The sequence below is a fragment of the Aquila chrysaetos genome, chromosome 19, assembly GCF_900496995.4.
Source record: "Aquila chrysaetos chrysaetos chromosome 19, bAquChr1.4, whole genome shotgun sequence".
Taxonomy (NCBI): Eukaryota; Metazoa; Chordata; class Aves; order Accipitriformes; family Accipitridae; genus Aquila; species Aquila chrysaetos.
The window spans coordinates 12,695,665-12,708,560 of NC_044022.1; the positions used below are offsets into that span (position 1 = coordinate 12,695,665).

Sequence of the window (12,896 nt, forward strand, 5' to 3'; positions counted from 1 at the left end):
AAATCAGGCCTTTAGGCTCTGGTTGTTGGCTGAGACTTGAAAGCAGTTAAGGAGGAACCAAAAAGAACATTTCAGCAATGGTGAAACAGAACATTGACAATGTTTACAATGACTCACCTTGGCCATTATATTAACTTATTTCTCTTATATAAGGCTGGTACTGTTTTTTAGTTATAACCTCAAGGAAGCAGCTAAATTAGAATACCCCCCACCCCTCCAGGTATTACCTAGCTTAAACTATTAGTAACTGAAAAATGAATGATACTTACCTGGCTGTGAAGGAGAATCTAGAAAATGTCCTGTGTTTTTTTCTAACCTGGACCATAAATGGAAGACAGCATGGCATGGATTTCACCTGGACAAAGGGAGTGGTGAGATGTGTTAACTGGATTTTCCATCCGTATTTCTGCTTTGTTACTGTCTTAAACTTCAGCAATGAAAGAACTTACTTTTGGTTTGGGAAAAGCAATGAAATTCCTGGCAAATGGTATAATAATACGTAATTCGGATGGGTTTGGAAACAGGAGTGCTGGAGTTGCCTGTCCTCACTTAGTGGGCAAGAGAAGATTTCTTGTAACCATGATTTTGTTATAACTCATAAAGGATTGCTGGAATTAAAGGCCTCTTGGATACCAACAGGGGAAATTTGTCCATAAACATAATTTCAAGTACTCATCCTCTATGAATATGAACTTTCCCTGGAATCTGAGACCAGTCATGCAAAAATAGAGACACAGAAAAAAACCCAGTTACATCTGAAATTCTTGACTGCAGAGCTGTTGTCCCAGACTCAATCTCTTGCACATGAAAACTCAGGCAAAAATGTCTTAATGACTTCACTGACAGTTTAATAGGGCCCTTACGGAATATTAGCTGTGTGAGCTTGTAACAGTACATACTAACACAAAAATGTCGGGAGCACAAGAAACAAAAAGAGTCTGGGGAGCGTCTGCTCTCCTGGCACTTCAGTCACATATACCAAACACTTCCAAATGCTATGGCAAAGCAATGGGATCCAGACCTGGACATCCAACAGTTGAGTCACAAACACTCCCTCTGTAGCTGGAAGGCTGGTTTAGTCCCACTAGCAGCAGCTGTCTTATGTTGCTTTTTGGGAATGGGAATGAGTGTGTTACGCAGAAGTCTTTGGAAATATTGTGACAAGGATCTTCTGCATTTCCTCTTCCTCGCCTGATTTTCAAGACGGTTGCTGTGGTTGCAGAGGAAATTTGGAAATATATGTCTAATGCCTGGGATTTAAGACATTCCTGGCAGGTTTTGCATACAAAGCAAGACTCCACTCACAGGGACAGACAACACTGCCACAAGCAAGAAGAAAATGAAGAAATAAGCTGCCAGGAGGCCCTGAATACTCAGCACTGGAGAGCAAGGGTGACTGGTGTGCAAGCTGACTGGGACAAATGGGGCCCTGTCAGTGAATCAGCATTACTGTGCTGGAGATGGATGCCTGTTATATAAAAGTCAGAAGTAGGTCACACACTTGTCTTCATCAACAACGTGATATTTTTGAGGCTAGGTTTGTGCAGCCAGTTCTGAGGGTTTGCTGCACAGCCAGGAGGGAGGTGCTGAGTTAAGCACCGCTCATCGGCAGCACAGGCTGAAGCTGCAGTTTTGCAGCTCAGAAGTTTCCCGTGCATGGACCTGGTCTCCCAGGTTTTGGCCAGGGCTCCTACACTGCTACCAGAGTCCAGCCTGGCCAGGACACTGAGGGTGCGTAAGGCAGTGGAGGGGGGCAGTTTCAAGCTCCATGTAACTAAGCCCTTGCCCTTTGCAGAACAGGCCAACTTAATTACGTCCTGTTGAGGGTCTACTAGATGTTCTTTCACTTTTCTCTATACTACAGTATGCATTAGTTTTTAAATATATAAACTGCATTAGCAATAACCTTGCCAAAAAAGGAGCAAATTTTAACACTTCTTGTTAGTGTTACCTGTCTTTCTCTGGTACAGCTAGCAGGGGCTGGGACTGCAGGAATGCATCCAAGACGGAAGACTGACTCTGGAAGAGGGAAAGATAAGGGCAATCCTAAGAGATTATCCAGGCACTTTTAAAGGTTGAAAGGAGGAGAACGTAACAATTTTCACACTCTCTTCTTTAAGCCAAAACAAGAGATTGTCATTATGCATTGTACTACTTCTGGATGAAGTCACCTCAAAGGACGACATCAAAGAAGATCTCTGTGGTTATGGAATTTTCTTCATAAAGTATATTCTAGGTGATTGAAAAATGCTTGAGGAGGTGATTGATCTCTTGAGGGCAATGGTGAATAGTATCAAGAAAAATGAGAAAGAGGTTGACAGTAGCAAAAGGATGTGTTTGAGAAGGCTGATAATCAGAAAACTATAAATTTCATCAATAGCTTCCTAGATGGTTTTGACAGCTTCTAATGGCCCTTTCACTACATAAAAAGACGAGTGAAGAAAAGTTATCAAGTCCCACAGGCTGGAAAATTACTTCTTTCCTCTAGAACCATTGAGACACAGTACATGCAGAGACATAGTGTGGGAAGAGAAAAAAAGTTGGAAAGCTATAGTGGGGCTGTAAGTACCAGAAGCTATTTCTGCAGAGAGGTATTGTGGGTGTATAAGCTGCACAGGAGAACTCTGCACCCAGTTTTTAGATTCATCTCACCCACTCAGTTAGGGGCACCTAACATAAGTATGTGAGTAAAGTCATTATCAAAAGCTCCCTCAGAGGATCATTTCCCCTTGGCTTAGCTGCCCTAGTTCTGGGTCATTCCCTGAGCCTGTCCATCACTTTCCTGGACCAGGGAGGGGACCTCTGCCCTAACATGAGTGCCTCAGTTAGATGTCTGCTCTCAGGGTAGGAATTGAGTCCTCAGTAACGAGACAACCCCTGCAGAGTTCCACCAGCCTTGCCAGGGTCTGGCCCCATTTCAGCTGCTGAGACCTAGCAGTCCCCCATTTCCCACTGTGGATGGCCACAAGGCATGCTGTGGTCTGGGGATCCTTCTGGTACCAACAGAGTGCTCTTCAGCAGGAAGAGATTTCAGCAAATATCTCACATGTACAATATATTTATAATGTCTGCTTTCACAGCTTTATTATCCTGCCAGGTCTGTGGAAGGGGTTTTATTTCTCTGCACATGCAACATCCCACGTGCCCTGCAATGCTGCAGGTGTACCCTAAATCCTGTGTCAGCTCCACGCAGAAGTCTCAGATACAGAAGGCTGTCTTCAATGGCAGTAGAGATCTCTCTGCAGGACTCCCAGGGCCTTCACTGTCACTTCTGCTTGTCCTCATTTGTGGCAGTGCGTGGAGGGTGTGATTGGGCGTGGAGGAAAAGTGGGCCCAACGCTAGAGTAGACCTGATATTGAGTCTCAGCAGTTCTTACCACCAACAGCAGACATAGAGAACAGAGGACCCTCTCCTCTGACTGGGAAAGCCATCAAAGAGTTCGATCCAGAAAAACTCAGTGCTTTTTAAAACATTATATTAAGTATAAAAGAAGGAGACTCTGAAATATGAAGTAATTGGGCAATTCTCTGAGAACAATGGAAACTGCTGAATAAAAGTGCCATGCAAACACCTTGGCTCAATTTTTATAATGAGTTTAACCATGCTGACAAAAGTGTTTTCATTTCCTTGTGGGAATTCCGTGTTTTCCTGCAGACAAAAGGAAGTTTCATCCAGGTGAGAACTGTATCAAAGAAAAACTGCATAAACAAAGCACTGCTTCATCAAACAGGGAGTTACAGCACTGGCCTTTTAATTTTGAAGGACTCTACCAAAGGGAAAGATGGTGGCACTATAATAGCCTCCAAAAGTACATGTTCCTGTACAAACAACTACCAAAAAACCCCTAGAAAACAAATTTTCTACTCGTAGTCTACAGTCCTGTAACCTTCGGTGAATGCTTTTCCCTTTAGATACTTCAATAACACATTTGAAAACAATACAAACTTTGGAAAACATTAAAGAGATATGCTTAAAGCTTTTGGAGAGTGAGACTACATTTTAATAACTAAAAGGTTAATGACCTTATTAAAAAGAACTACAGGTCTATTATCTCCTCATTAATCATATTTCCATGTTGCAAAACCTGCACAAGGGTGGAACCGGATGAAAGAGAGCACCAGTTTTTTTTATGGTAAAACCATTGTTTTGCACGTGTACTGTTGCTAACTAGAAATTGTGAGAATCGATGAGTCAGAGATTGGAAAGCTTTATGAAGCAAATGAGTACTATATAAAGGTGAAGCAGGTGTGTGGCAGACTACAAAGACGACTTTTCTAAAGGCTAGTGAATATGAGAATGGAGAACCTCTCATTTCTCCTGTTATTATGTGCCGCACTTTCTTACGCTTTTCCTGCAGATACAAGGCAGAAGAAAGAAGACGGCATGCAGCTTATCCAGGTAAGGAAGGTAGACCTCTGCGGAGGTGATCTTTAGCAGCTAGAGAGCATCCATTGCCATCTCTGGAACTAGTATATAGTAGCCGAGGAGCTAGTTCTGCAAATTCCAGTAGAATGAATAACATGATTGAGTATTTCTCAAAATAGAGGGGGCTGCATTCTGTACCATGATGACAAAGGATTCTTTAACCCTGACTCCTTCTTGTTTTATTTTTTTGTAGAGAACAATTAAAACTGATGATGCATTCACTTACGTGTTGATTCTACATATAAACAAACTCCTGAGTCAGTCCACATTTGATTTGTAGTTCAGGTGGAAACGTGGTTATTTATGTGACTTCTGGTATTACGAGACTTAACTCTTCATAAAATAAGGATATTATTCTGTCTGAATTATTACTGTCAAAAAAAAGGTGGGAAAATGGAATACTACTGCTGAAATTTTGTATTCAGTCATATATTTCAAACAGCTTCTGCCCTGCCTGTTCTAAAGGACTCTGGGTAACCCTAGAGCACAGGGTAAGTGGAGGGTACATTACCAGGAAATAATGAATTTATTAGACAAATGCTAATTTTGAATGTATTCTGAGTAAACTGCAAGACATTTATAATGATAATATAATGCAAAAACTATCATTAAGAGAAAAATATTCATACAGGCTTTAAGAAACTCTATTACTCATGCTCCCATTGAACAGAAAGAAAAGTAGCAAAGGTACATGTCTGAAGTGGTGTTAGTACAAGTTTTTATAAGCTTCAAAAGAAAACACCATTGACTGTCCTAAAATGCTTTTTTTTTCATTAGAACTACCTGGAAAATTACTATGGCTTTAAGAAAGATGGGGAATCTTTCATTTGGAAAAATAATAGTCCAATGACCCCAAAAATAAAAGAAATGCAGGAATTCTTTGGACTGGAGGTGACAGGGAAACTGGATTCTGGCACTTTGGACCTGGTACAAAAACGTCGTTGTGGATTCCCTGACGTAGCTGGGTTCTCCACCTTTGCAGGACAGCCAAAATGGGAAAAACAAGTTCTGACATACAGGTAATTATGGTTGAATTCTTAGCGTAAAGACAGTGCATTACACAGCATATGTTGTAAGAACATATCTGTTTTCTATCTTATATTTTAAAGGATATTAAACTACACACCAGACCTGCGTCCAGCAGATGTCAATGCAGCGATCAAGAAAGCGTTAAGTGTTTGGAGCAGTGTGACCCCACTGAAATTCATCAAGAAGGATAGAGGTGATGCAGACATAATGATCTCCTTTGCAGCCAGAGGTAAAACTCTACGCAGTTATTATGAGTTATTGCCAAGTTACTGCCTATATGGAGCAGTTGACCTGAAATGCTAATGATTTCTTCCCACAGATAGCACGTGCAAAGTTCAGTGTCAAGTTGAACAAGCAGACAGAAAAACACAATTCCTGCTCAAGGTGCTATAGCTATAATTCTTGACAATCTGTGAGGGAGGGTATAGAGGCAGCTGAAGAGGAGGGACAAAATAAATGTAAAGAGCTGCCTGTTGTTCACTGGATCTATACGTAGTATATGATACCCCATGTGTGCATGAACCACAAGAGGCTTAGGGCTTGTGAGATATACCCAGGCTCAGATCATTACAGAGTGGGTAGCTCTAGTTACACTCCTGGGATTAGACATGTGCTTTGTGTGAGCTAAATAAATTCTAGACAGACTAAAGGCTTATATTTTTGGCATTGCCCTCAGGGTAGGCTTACCAGCAGCCTTTCCTCTTTTATTAACAATCATACTCTAGTATGACTCTCCTAGTCAGCTCCTTTGTTCCCACCCAAATATATCCACTCATCTGCATTATGCAGAGTGTGCAGGCACCACACATAACCTCTGTGTCCTTAAAACCTTTTCTGGAGACTACATTCAAGGGCTTACAGTCTTCCCAGGATCCTGCTTCTGCCATCAACACTTAAATTACCAGTCAGGTCCAGGTAACAACCTGATGACTGCTGACACAGAGTTTATGAAAATTTTACCTTATGAGCAAGAAAGGAAATATATTTCAACCTAAACCACATCCTCTTCTTCCCTTGCGGCAGCAGTATGTAAATGTCCACCCATTACTTAAGAAAACCAAGATTTCACTCCTGATGCATCAGTTCAAATTTTCCTAAGTTTTCCCTGTGAAAAACAGAGCTTTTGGCAAATCTGTGTGGAAGGGGAACTTGAAAGTTTACAAAATCAGCAGAACAGAGAGCACTGTGCATTGCTGAGATCTGTTACCTCCATAATCCCCAGTCAGCTGTGTGTGGGATTTGCTTCTCAGGTCACAATGACTTCATCCCCTTTGATGGCCCAGGAGGGTCCATTGCGCATGCCTATGCACCCGGCAAGGACTTTGGTGGAGATGCTCACTTCGATGAGGACGAAACCTGGACCAAAAGCACAGAGGGTAGGAAATTAAGTTCTCCAAGCCCTTCCTTAAGCAGGCTGTATATGAAATCAAGGGTGCAACATCTGTCTCGCCTCTTCCTTAAGTGCTTAAAAATGTGGCTGATTTGAAGGAGCATCGGGCAGCTGTTTTCCATAGTTATAAAAAGGCTCTGAGCCCTCTGGTTTAAAAAGTTAGGGCCCCAGCTGAACTTCTGCCATGGACTGGGTGGAGATTTATTTGGGAAGAAGCTGACGGACCTGGCAGCCCCCTTCTCCCCACTCCTCCTACCTGCTTGTCTCTCCCTGCATAGTTATATCACCTGCACTGGTCCAGGGTCCTTCTCCCACACTGACTTCTGCAGCATCTACAGACTATTTCCTTGTACTCTGCTGTAATGATTTCATTATTTTTCCTTCTGACCAGAATTTCATCTCCAAATTAATTTCCCATAACAGCTTCACTTGCTTAGGCAAGCAGTTCTGAAACCTTCTGACCTACCTTATGTCTTTCATGTTTTCAGGACAAATGAAAAGACATAGCTCTCCTATTATGTGGTTTTTTTTGTTGTTTTCAGGTACAAACCTGTTTTATGTTGCTGCCCATGAGTTTGGCCATTCACTGGGACTTTTCCATTCCAAAGACCCCAATGCTCTGATGTACCCAGTTTATAGGAAATTTGACCCTTCAGTATTCCCTCTTCATCAGGATGATATTAATGGCATTCAATACCTCTATGGTAATTCACAATTATTAATCAACTAGTGCTTATAATTTCAAAGACTTTGGAATACCGTTCAGTGACATTTTTGTGTACTGCATATACCTGAATGAGTTCTCACTTTAATTTCTTCCAAAAACTCCTTCCTTTAGGACCATCTTCTAACACCCACAATGACCAAATGGAATCTACTGAGATAAAAGACCCTCCTGAGTCAAAAGATCCTGCACTGCCAAACACCTGTGGCCCTGATTTAACTTTTGATGCTGTCACCACTTTCCGTGGAGAAATAATGTTCTTTAAAGACAAGTAAGTCAATTTTATGAAAGTAAAATAGCTGGGTATCGTTTTCAAATTATGCTCCACAGCATGGAAAAATAACTTTACCCGGAATATCAGCCATTCTAGGCAGGAAGGTGAGACAGGGAATCAGGATAAGAGGTGGGAGGCAAAAACAAAGAGGGTGGTGGAGAAAAGTAGAGAGATAAGTATAAGAAGATCACCTTTGAAACAGGGCATGCTATGAATAGGATGGGGAAAGATGGCTCCCCTGAAAACATGGGCTGTTTTCACTTTAGGCCGTAAGCAATTCCCAAGTGTTTGGCCTCTGGGAGAGTTCAGCTTTGGCAAAAGCCACCACCTGCCCTGGGACACTTGGCACCTTCATTGGTCTTCTTGCTTTGAGAGAGCTGATGGTTTACTAGTCCTGACACAATACCTGCTTGGAGATCCCCTGCAGTGCTGATTTAATATAATAATAATAAAAAAAGAAAAGGATAATTGATTCAGTGCTAAACTCAGGCAAATTGTCCCTCTTCAGGGCATGACAGCCCAAAGTCTTGAAGAGAAGAGGTAAAAGAGTTGATTCCCTTCCTTTTCATGTGGCAGGGCTGTGTTTCGCCTGCTTCAGACCCTTCCCAAAAACAATGTTAAAGCCAGTTTTGACCTCAGAATTTGGAGTCCACAAAGCCAGTAAAGTGTTATTTTGCAGAAGATCCTCATGCACACCGACTGTTTCTCTAAGCTGGTGTTGGTAACCCCAAGGTGGGGGTTCATTCCCAAAATCTTACCCCATACCAGCCATGTGAGCCAGGTCTCTCTAGGCTCCCTTTCTGCATAAGGGAAAATAATAACCATTTTAACAAAACAGTTCATCTGGCCTATTTCAGATGTCTACATCAATATGAGAGAAACCCCACCATGGAAATACCTTTCTTTCTGTTGACATTACAGAGAGCTTACGGTGACTAACTCAGGGTACATGGCCAGGTTTAGTCAGATAAATCCTGCCCTGGTTGCAGTGATGTGGTGTCATGCATTAGTGTGTGTGAATGCCTGAGTTTATTTAAAACCTGTTCTGTATTTATGTAAGGCATTTTTGGCGCAAGCATCCTGCAGTCAGAACAGCTGATTTTAATTTAATATCTTCGTTCTGGCCACGGCTGCCACCTGGTGTTGATGCTGCATATGAAATTCCTGAAAAAGACGAAACTGTCATTTTTAAAGGTAAAATGTTGGCTTTTTATTTTCCTATATTGCCTTTCCAAGTAGCCTTGAGAGTTTGTATTTGGCTTAAAAACCCCTTAAGCTCTTTCTGTAGGATTCCACAAGCTTTAATTTAGTCCAATAAATTGGTGTATTTCAATCACAGAGTTAAAAAAAATATTATCCAAGATAAGGAACATGTATCTTACTTTTTAATGTCATTATACAAAAGTTTCCCTGCCAAAATAAATGTCATTATTTTCCTGTTTTTCTGGAAGATTATCTGTTGAATTTAAAAATGATAACACATGCTTCTTCCTAGCTTGTGGAAAACTAACATAAGTATGAAGGAAGACTAAAATCTAAGTTTGCATGAAATGTGGTACAAAGAACTATTCTTGCAGCTTTTTTGGACTCTAGAACCAGTATGTAGAATGTTTTCAAGCAACCATTATTTTCTCTCTGCATTTTTCCATTAAAAGATTAGCTTTCATGAAAAGGTTTGTGTCATTCCCAGAAGAAGATTCTAGTAACATATGTTCATCAACTTTTCTTGATAGGGAATGAATTCTGGGTTGTGAGAGGAGATACTATACTTCCTGGATACCCCCAAAAAGTATACACCCTGGGATTTTCAAAGGATGTTACCAAAATCGATGCTGCTTTTTATAATGGAATTGAGGGGAAAACATATTACTTCATAGCAGACAAATTTTGGAGGTAATATCTCCTGTGATACTTTCCTAAATAGGAGCAAACATAATCACATGATCAATATCCTGTCATGACTTAGGATGCATTAGTCACACACTTTTGGTAATCTCTTTCTGTCACAACTGGCTATGGAAAAATATTTGAAAGGGAGGTGAAACAGTGCTTTTAGCTTTCCTTTTAATTGATTTAACTATTTGACTATTTATTTATTTATTTATTTTAATCTAACTGCCTTGGTAAAAAAAAGCTATCCTGCAGCTCCACAAGTCAGCTCAGGAAATCAGTCAGAACCTCACCATTTATATCAAAAACGTTTCTGCATGGTAAGATGGAGTATCCCGCCCTTTTTCCACTTACCAACAGATAGTTTCATAAAGTTGCTCATAAATGCCATGTACTGTAAAGAATTATCTGCAGTGCATGGTTATTATTTCCTCTTTTCAGTTCAATCCCTACTCCTCAGGTTTGCGTTACAGGACATACATTTCTAACAACTGAAGGAGCTGCTCCTATACAGTATATAACTTGAACTTTTGCAGATGCATGACACAACTCTCTTTCCTGTCACCACAATGCCCAAGTCATTGCACCTACAGAGATCATCTTGGAGTAACTATTCAGCCACGTATTTGTAGTTTAAGCAGAAGATCAGACTTCCACATTTTAGTTCAAACTCTCATAGCTTGAAGGACTTCAACTGAGCAGTTTGTCTGATCATTAAATCTCTTACTGAGCAAAGGTATCAGAAAGAACATGATTTCAGAAGCCTGCTTATTCCAGCACTGATTGATAGATAAACTGCACTTCACTAAAAATGTAACACCCTGCTATAAGTAACTTAAGTAAAATGACTTAAAATAACTTACAACTTAAGAAAAAAACCAGATTTTTCCTGATAAACATCTCCTACAGATAGAGAACATGAAAGCAATCTTTTTATAATCTTACAAATCTAACTTATGTTTGAGATAAGATTATCCACCTCCCCTTTAGGTACAGTCTCTCAGAAAAAATATTTAGCAGATTTATGATGATGGTTTGAATACTAGGTATTCGTAGACGTATCTTGAGGTGATGTAAACAGAAGCAATTCTTCAAGTGCGGCTCATAGAGTAATAATTATTTATGGCACATCATATCTGTGTCAATGCTACCTAAATGATACTGAAAGTCTTCAATGAACTCAGTTACCTGTTGGTAGGTAGAAGGTAAAAAGGTGAGCTGAATTAATCATGAGTTGTTTGCAGTTTTCATTGACACCATGTTGTTTATCATTTTTCTCAGTTATGATACAAGAAGTCAGTCTATAGACAGGAAGCCCACACTGATAAGAGATGCATTTCCAGGAATTAATGGGAAGATTGATGCTGTTTTTCAACATGAAAGTGAGTAACTGTTCTTAATAAAATCTGTATTAAATTGTCGTGGTTCAACCCAGGCTGGCAATTAAGCACCACACAGCTGCTCGCTCGCTCCTTCTCCCATCTCCCAGGGAGATGGGGGAGAGAATTGAAAAAAAAAAGAAAAGTAAAACTCATGGGTTGAGATAAAGACAGTTTAATAGGAGAGAAAAGGAAGGGAATATAGTAATAATAATAACAATAATAATAATAATAGAATATACAAAACAGGTGATGCACAATACAATTTCTTATCACCCACTGACTGATGCGCAGCCCATCCCCGAGATGCGGTGTCCCCTGGCCAACTCCTCCCAGTTTATATGCTGAGCATGACATCATATGGTATGGAATGTCGCTTTGGCCAGTTGGGGTCAGTTGTCCTGGCTGTGTCTCCTCCCAGCTTCTTGTGCACTCCTAGCCTCCGCTGGCACGGCAGTATGACAAGCTGAAAAGTCCTTGACTTAGTATAAATACTGCTCAGCAACAACTAAAACATCAGTGTTACCAACATTATTCTCATCCTAAATCCAAAACACAGCACTATACCAGCTACTAGGAAGAAAATTAACTTTATTTCAGCTGAAACCAGGACAGAAATACTCAGGGTCATAGGGCTGAGAATGCTTGGACAGAGAGAGGCACTTCTAAATGATGTTCATAGCCCTGAGGGTGACCAACAAGATCCTGAAATAGTCACGTAACGCTCCCATGCTTCAGTTTATCCCCTTGAAAAATAGTGACGGTATAGCTTTGGTGACAGTTTCACAGCTGGAAATGCCAGCTCTAAGGGACAGATTGATATATCTGTATATCTGTATTCATGTTGATGTGCACCTCACACCACGAAGAGCTCCGCTCAAGACAGTGACATCTCAACAACATAAGGTCTACCTGCTGTAAGCAAGGCTATCACAGCCTGGCCCACATAAAATAGCAATGCTCTGAGAATAATATACGGCAGTAACTTCTCCTGCATGAGGGATAATGTTACTTAGACAGGGAGATGCTGGAACAGACTCAAGGGTACGTCCACACTGCCAAATGACACAGCTTCACAGCTGTCTCCTGGCTCCTCATCTCCCGATCATCAAAACCCGTGCATGTTAATTGCTTCCCAGCAAATCTATCAGCTTCCTCCAAAACGAGTCTTACACTTGGTGCTGGGGATCCGTAACTGCAGTTGTCACTCCCGGCGGCCAGTGTGGACATGGCTGCCCCAGGCTGGATCTCTCCTTCCCTGCACAGTATCTGGCAGCACACCAGCAAGCTTGTACCCACTCGCACCTGGCCCTGCTCTGCGCCACACTCCAGGCTGTGCAATACCTCCCCCAGGAGGCTAGAGATACGCCCTTCTGGAGGGTTTCAACACAGCTGTTGCATAACAGCAGATATTTTAAACTGCAGAAACACACAGCATAAATTTTTTGTAAGGTTACCTCATGGGATTCATTAAGTATATTACACAATGTGTGCATGGCTGGTTTGCTATGGAAGGTGTCCCCATGCTGCTGTGCACCATTCTGCAGAGGTTACACCTGGGAGCGGATGCTGTTGGCAGTGTAAGTGTATCCAAAGTTTATTTGAGCTCTTTCCAGACGTTGTTAAAGCATACTAATCTTTACACCTGCAATATCATGATTCATCTGGGTTTTTTTTCCCTAGACTTCTTTTATTTCTTCCATGAAAGGAAGCAATTTGAGTTTGACCCTGATAAGAAGAGAGTTACACGCCTCCTAAAGACAAACTTCTGGTTTCCATGTTAA

At 41.1% G+C, this 12,896-nt stretch overlaps 1 protein-coding gene across 1 annotated transcript; it reads left to right on the forward strand.

The window, feature by feature from the left end:
- Positions 1-4,291: 4,291 nt before the first annotated feature.
- On the forward strand, positions 4,292-12,896 carry LOC115353567 (stromelysin-1-like). Its single transcript, XM_030043161.1, has 10 exons — positions 4,292-4,399; positions 5,204-5,445; positions 5,536-5,684; positions 6,706-6,831; positions 7,388-7,549; positions 7,684-7,840; positions 8,904-9,037; positions 9,577-9,736; positions 11,015-11,115; positions 12,796-12,896. The coding sequence occupies exons 1-10, from the start codon at positions 4,292-4,294 to the stop codon at positions 12,894-12,896; spliced, it is 1,440 nt and encodes a 479-aa protein (XP_029899021.1).